The sequence below is a fragment of the Topomyia yanbarensis genome, chromosome 2 (genome assembly GCF_030247195.1).
Source record: "Topomyia yanbarensis strain Yona2022 chromosome 2, ASM3024719v1, whole genome shotgun sequence".
NCBI lineage: Eukaryota > Metazoa > Arthropoda > Insecta > Diptera > Culicidae > Topomyia > Topomyia yanbarensis.
The window spans coordinates 451235492-451243052 of record NC_080671.1 but is presented as its reverse complement, the minus strand read 5'-3'; the positions used below and the strand labels follow the sequence as shown (position 1 = coordinate 451243052).

Sequence of the window (7561 nt, the reverse complement as noted above, 5' to 3'; positions counted from 1 at the left end):
ATCTATCAAGATGGCGCCCAAGCAAGAAGAGCAACGCATCAAAATCTGGCACGTGAAAACCCGAACTGCTCGCACGCTGAGTGGGCGAAATCATTAAAAATTGGTAAGCCAACCGGAAGGGAAGAAGTTGCGGATAATGTCAATCATATGAAACTAAGTTCGCTAAGAAACATCTTGTTTGGCAAGCTATATGTACCCGTGACTTGAACAGCCATATTTACATTGCAACCGGGAGCGGTAATCAGAAAATTCACATGAACGCGTGTCTGGAAAAACGTTCGTTGGCACTATGCGGCCAACAAAGTGATACAGACACAGATACAGACAGATCAGATTGTCATCAGATGCACTAAAACACCTTTGAGTTGCTAGATATTTATTTGAGTAGTCTTGAATGAATAGTATAGACAAACATGAGAAGATTTTTATTATAAATTTAGTTGCATTTTTGGATAATCAGTACTAATGTTGCAGTTATTTGAAAGAGCCAAGCTCTCCATATAATATTATAATCACTCTAGTTTGTTCAATAAGCCCTTTAGGGGTTTTCATTTAGAAATATGATTATTACATTAAGTAATGCATTTATTTAGCGCACAAATTAATTATTTCAACATCACCAATCATCATCATCGTTGTTGTCCACCATTTCAGCTTCGAACGACAGTTCCTGTCAAACTCAAGCGTTCGATGTTGCACCACCGCCTGTTCCAGGAGCATTGTTGCCAGATGACGCTGTACTAGTAGACCCTGAAGGAGCTGATGCAGATCCTGGCGAAGGAAGTGACTGCAGCAGTTCATCCATCCAGCTGTCTGGATCCTCAATTTCGCCAAGTAGGCCTAAAAAGGAATAACAAAAATATAGTAAAAAGATATGAATTGAATCAGTTCCAAGAAACTCACCAGCAACATCACAAAATTCTCCGAAAGACGTACACGGCAGATATTCATCGGTGAAGGTCTCCAGGGTGCTATCGGCATTTTTAAGCATCGCCTCGTCATTACGGCGTAGATAGTCAAACAGCGATATCGGCCAATCTTCATCCTTCGGGGTGGTTACCGTACGGAAGAAATTCTTGTAAATCAAATCCACCAAGCCCCAAAGCATAAGGTACGGTTTGTAAATGTTGTAATCCTTTTGGGTTTTGTCGTTCGGTGCGATAAACTTGCAGATAGTGTTCGGACTAACGTGACGCGCGTGGCCAACAGTGATGAGACGTTTCAGGTGAGCTAACTTGTTACGATTCCAAATTCCAGGTGTGTGTAAGGCCAACGACATGGCGATCAGATACAACGGACCTTCAGCTTCATAGGCGCACTCTAGCCAGCGATCCGATGGTTTATGTGTTATGTAAGCACTGAGAATCATTTCTTCGCGAGAGTATGAACGCGATGAAAGAAGCGTGTAAAGACTATAAAACAGCAAGTACGGGACTAGATGCATGTTGGATTGAGGACCACCGCCACCGGCGTCTTCGTGGAAACTTCTCTCTTGCGCGAAACGAACAATTAGTAATTTCAGATCATGAATTGAGCTGCTGAAAGTAATTTCACATCGTTGAGTCGATTCCTGCATGTAGTTATTGTGTCGAGCCATGCAAGATGAGAATGCCGATTCGCTTACATCCGGACCCCACAGCGGCAGCAAACCGTTACAGCGGGTATTTGCGTTCTGCAACGAAGCGCTCTCCCATTCGTCACGACTTCTGGCTAACCTGATCGCCGACATGTGGCAATCGACATGAACTATGTTGAAATGAGTCACCGTAGTGTATCCGACTGTTTTCTTCTTCATTTCGAATTCTTCAACATTCGCTCGCTTAGTGAAGGTGTAAATTCCAAGAACTTTGTTCGGTTGACACGCGTAACCTTCGCGACAGATGAAACACGCCAAGCCAGTCTCTTCTCGCAACTTTTCAATTTGTGACAAAATTGAACCTTTCGCTGTAACCTGACCTTTATCGTTGGTTCTCATACCCAGTGCATCCAGTTGCTTTTCTCGGGTTGCCATTGCCAATCGTTTCTTCTCAGCCCGGGTGAAATCGCGGACTTCCTGAACTCGTTTTGCTGTAGCCAGCTCAGTGCACAAAGCTTCCAACAGATTTTCAGCCAACGATCCAACATGCTCGTCGCTTGAAACTTGCTCCAAACGATGAATGATGGGGATGATATCCTTTGCAACGGCCAGCTGTGTGGCCTCGTGCTTCGTTGCCAAGCCGGTCAGGAATCGCAAAATGTACTTCAATGAAGCACGTGAAATAAATTCCTTCAGTTCGTCCGAGTCGGTTCTCAGCAAGGTTGGCTTTACACACGGAGCATGGCTTCTAATATATTCCAATGCCTTCTCGACAATGCCCAAACTCATGATGTAATCTTTCAAGGTACCGCCTATTGAATTGTGCTCGATGCCGGTGGTTAGAACGCAGAATAGTTCAAGCTTAAATTCGTCTTCCGGGGTTCGATCTGCATCGAACTTGTTGAAATCGAAAACCTCTTTGAAATGTTCGCACAGCAGTGCCATTTTAATATCGTTGCCATAAACGAGGGCCGCCAAGACACGAATCAAATGTCTCAAAACCGATGGACTGTTACGAACATTTGCGCAGTTAGTACACGAAAGCAAGGCTTGCACATACTCTGGACCTCCGAATGTAAGAGAGAATTGAAGAAACGAGTCAAGTGTGTCTGAAGCTGCTTTGGATAGAATAGTTTCCATGATTTCGAGCAGTTTTTCGGTGACTGCTGATTGCTGCGCGTCGTTTTCGCTCTGCAAGCAGAGTTGTAGCACTTTCAACAGGGTGTTTATAGCACCTAACTCAGGTTGACACAAAACTTCCTGGCAGCGGCGAACCTTCACGCTCAACAAGAATAATTTAAGTAGTACTTGCAACAGTGTTCTGGATTTAGATACATTCTGCAGGCTACCAATTCGTTCGAGCATCACCTTCAAACCGTCACAGTCTGCCAAAACATTAGCCATTCGATAGAGCTGTTCGTTGTCAACCTCTTCTTGACTCTTGGCGTTCAGGGTTTCGATAAACTCTTCCGTCGCATCACCAAGAAGACCACGCATACGATAGACTATTCTCATTGCATCTCGTTCGCCTCCCTCTTGAAGCCACACTTTTTTGTAAACTTCTTTAACCGGAAGGTCTAAGCTGATGATTTTGTTATGCACTAACAGTTCCATTCCGTTATCATCATCCAGCAGGGCTACCAACTCACAATCAATACATATTTTGTTCTTAACATCCCTCATCAAAGGACCCAATCCAGCTTCGTTAGATGGGTATGGATTGCCCAACATACGTCCTTGTAAAAAGTCTTCCTGCTGAGGATCTTTCTCCAGTGTCAAGAAGAACTCGCCCACATCGTTTTCCTCCGGGTGAATGATCGAACAGAGACGTTCGAACATAAAAACTGGGGTCTTCACATCCGAAGTCGAAGTTTTTCTAACCGTGTCAATACAAACTGCCATAAAGGCGGCTGTCTCCTCCTCTGTACCGGTTGTCATTTCTTCCAACATTTCCAGCAGTTTTTCCTGTGCGTCATCGATCATTCGAGTTCTCTGAACAACCAGCTTTCTCAAATTCAAGTAGCCCTGTAGAACTGATCCCAACAGCTTTCCCTTGTAAGCCTTACGAATCGGTGGATTATCCAGGAACATAGCCATTAGCTCTACTAACTGCCTCAGTGCGTACCCCTGTGCCAAATCCGAAGAAAGAGTCGTCTCTTCCAAATGATGTATTTTTTCAATTTCGACTGTTAGCAGATTTGCTGTTAACGATAGAACACCCTTCAAGGCTAAATATTGCCTCCACGGTGTTTCATCCGCCAGAATGCGATATAGCGCAATAAACTCAGAACTGGCTTCACCACTTTCACCAATATGCTTCAAAAATGTAGTCAAAAGGTCCAGGATCTCCCGCTTTCGTTCAGTAGTTCTGCTAAGCGAAGTGACTAAAGCGCAGGCCAACTGCCGTCCTAAACGGGAATTTGTGTTGAACAGTACCGGTTGCAACCAAGCGGCAGTTAACTCCAGCGGAACAGCATTAACTCCCTTACTGAGTACCTTCTGGCGCCAACGTTTTCCATACTTCTCGAAAAGATAAGCATTTCTAAACTGACTACGTTTCTGTTCCAGTGCCGAGCGGAAACTACTGATCGGAGTGGTCTGGTGACTTCCACCTGTTGTACCTCCCGCGGCCGATTGTGCTAATTGAATCGTGCTATCCTCTGCTCTGGGTGTTGCCGTACCCGTAATCGGTGGCATTCTGGCTTTCCAGGCGGCAAACGAGTGCTGCAGATCTCCTGCGATCCATTTCTCGTAGCTGACGGTAAGTCCTTCCATGGGTTGGACGGTGCAGAGCTCCTGTGTTGTCAGATCTTTGTTCGTTTTGCTGGTCGGAAGTGGTGGGCACATAAGCGATTGAACAATGCGAAGACATGGTTGAATGACGGCAACTGCAGGTCCGCGGACATCTCTGGAAGATATGCAAACAAATGGGTAACATTAAAATGCGTAGAAAAAAGTAGTGAGAATTCAAGTGGTGGTAACGGAATTGAATAAAAGAAAAGCAACGACTTGGTTGAACGAACGATATATAATGATGTGTTATCACTTGTAAGTATAAAATATAAGGCTTCCGATATGGAATGACAGTTTACCGGGGGTAGTAAATTGACATTACCAACTTCTCCGTTTAATTAGCGAAATCCATCATCCCTAGATTTGCACGATTTTTCGGGAAAATTCGAGCCAGCAGACCCTTGGTCATTACATCCGCCGATTGCTCGGCCGTTTGAACGTCCTGCAACACAACACGTCCTTGCTAAATATCCCTTCGAACGAACATTTGTTTCACGGCAACATGCTTCAATTGACCCACTGCGCGCTCATCATCAGCTACACGAATCGTTGATTGGTTGCGCTCGAAGTATGTAACTGGTTTGTTCATTTTGATTTTTAGATCTCTCAACGATCGCCCAAGCCATGTACCATAACACACTGCTGTACTCAACGAAATAAGCTGTGCTTCGGTGGGAGATAGAGAAGTCGTTGACTAATTCCGTGTTATCCAGTAAAAGTTACTGCCATTAGTGCGGAAAACGTATCGGGATAGATTTGCTGTTCATCAAGTCGTTTGCTCAGTCCTTGTCTGCATAGGCTTCCAGCACCGATGCGCCATCATTCCCCTGATAAACCAGTTCGAAATTACGTGTTTCTCGAACATATCACAAAACTCGTTTTAGCTGTACCCAGTGCTATTCGGTCGGGCAACTTTGGCTGAAATAATTGACGGCTGCGCAAAAATCAGGTCGCGATGTGAAGGCTACATACATTAAACATCCGACCAACTCATCAAGGGACTTTCCTCGCTTCAGGCGCAGGCGACATTCCATTGGCGTCGAGACGCTGATTCTTAAGATACGCTTCCTGATGTCTCGCTGTACCGTCATACTTCAGATTCTTCGACGAAACAACGTTTCACTTCCTCCACCAGCGCTATGTCCTGAGATGCGATAAAAGTATCGTCGAACTACCATATGAATCCTATCAGTGAATTACCTGATCCCATCACATACAAGCGAGGATCATTGGTACCTACTTCTCCTGAATTCCAGCCCCTGCATAAAATGATTGAATCGTAGATTCCAAGCTCTTGATGACTGTTTCAAACCATACAGGGCACGGTTCAGGTGACATTCTAAGCCACCTCCTTGTTTATATCTCTCGGGTGGCGTCATATAGATTTCTTCAGTTATCTTTCCGTTGAGCAACGCAGTCCGTACATTTTTCCTGGTCTGTTATCGCCAAAAATGCTCGAATCGCATCTAACTCGGCAACTAAAGAATACGTTTCAGAATAATCGTACCTGCGTTTTTTTTAGAAAAACCAGGCGCCACTAGACGAGCCTTGTAACGATCACTCTCACATCGTCAGATCTCTTAACTTTAAACACCCACATACATGCTCTCGGCTTTCTTCCCTTTGGTAGCTTCATTAACGTCCATGTGTCATGTTCATTAGCGAATTGATTTCTTCACGAACAGCTTTTTTCTACTACTGCCAATCTTCTTGCGCTTCCATTTCGTTGATTAAATTTGGTAAATTTTGCACAAACTTCGTGACATTAAAAGCGAATCATGTATAGTTTAATACGCAGCCGCTATGCCGCCTCAGAGCTATCCGTTTCCTTTGTGATCTTTGCGCATCATCAGCAATTTCTTCTTCTGCAGTTTCCGAGTCTCTTTGCTCGGCTGCCCTATCGAATCTATCTTCATCCGTTTTCTCGACATCAACATCCACCTCTGTTTAATAATTTTGTACACTTTCGCCGCCTGCCTTCGATTGCTCTCCGGTGTGTCATTGTGAAATCAAAAATTGTTCACTTCCAAAACCGTAATTCTTTTGTTGAATGTTTCGTTCTTCCTTGCTTCCTCTCAGGATTCCAAATGCGATAGCCATTTGCACTATATCCGACGAACGTTCCGCGCCACGATTTCACCTTGAGTTTCTTTCGATACTCTTTCCGAATAAGCGCATACACGATTGTACGTCGATTCCCGGTTTACCATTTCCCGGAAAACCATTTTCCGGAATGTCATTTCCCAGAAAACCATTTCCCGGAATGTACCATTTCCCGGAAAACCATTTCCCGGAATGTACCATCTCCCAGAATATCATTTCCCGGAATGTACCATTTTCCGGAATACTATTTCCCGGAATGTACCATTTCCCGGAATACCATTACCCGGAATGTACTTTTTCTCGGTAATTATTTATACTATTGAAATATAAAGTAAACATGTAATTTGAACTTTAAGAACAAATCCAGAGCTATGTTGACTTGCATATATGGTATTCTATAGCATTCAAAATCTTATCATTTTATAGAAGGCAATATCATGAGTTTATAGAAACAGCCCAACGAATCATGTGTTTTTTACCTTCCAAGATGTTTGTGGACCTGCATACACGTGGCCTGGTTACATAGAGATAATTCTGGTTTCTAAAAACTTTAATTATCACGAGCGTTTACAATTAACCACTTTTTTTCGTGAATGGTCTTCGAGATCCAGAGGAATGGGTTAAATTTATCGTCGAAATCAAAAGATTTCATTTTCGCCGTTACAGAAGAGTAATCTTGGATTTGTTAAATTATTTTAACAAGGAATCCATGAAAAAGAAATATTTTTCCTTTTGTATAAGTCATTCCATTTACGTATATTTAGATGGAACACCGAGAGAGCTACCAACTTTTAAACTAAACTAACCTATTCTCCTCTATTCTTTATTTCACATTATTCGGCGACAAATAAAATTTACAATCAAGATATGATAAGCTTTATAGATATTGATTGAAAGTGCTGGAATAAAACATGATGATATTCTTCTGCATTCCAAGTTTTTGTTTGGTTCGCTTGACACCTTATCTTTGCTCTCTGATCATATTAATAAAAAACAAGCTCTCATAAACCAATAAAGTACCAGAAAACAGATTATGCTTAAAAAAGGCAAAGTCTCAAAGAAGATTGTTATGAATTATTAATTTCCAAA

At 43.0% G+C, this 7561-nt stretch overlaps 1 protein-coding gene across 1 annotated transcript in view; it reads right to left on the bottom strand.

Moving 5' to 3' along the window:
* Positions 1–359: 359 nt before the first annotated feature.
* LOC131685800 (protein purity of essence) overlaps positions 360–7561 on the bottom strand; it is a 39856-nt gene continuing 32654 nt past the window's right edge. Inside the window, exons 8-9 of the mRNA XM_058969752.1 lie at positions 904–4484; positions 360–840 (exon numbers count right to left, since the gene is read on the bottom strand). Coding sequence (XP_058825735.1) covers positions 680–840; positions 904–4484 — 3742 coding nt within the window. The 3' untranslated portion in view covers positions 360–679. The remainder of the gene's footprint in view (positions 841–903; positions 4485–7561) is intronic.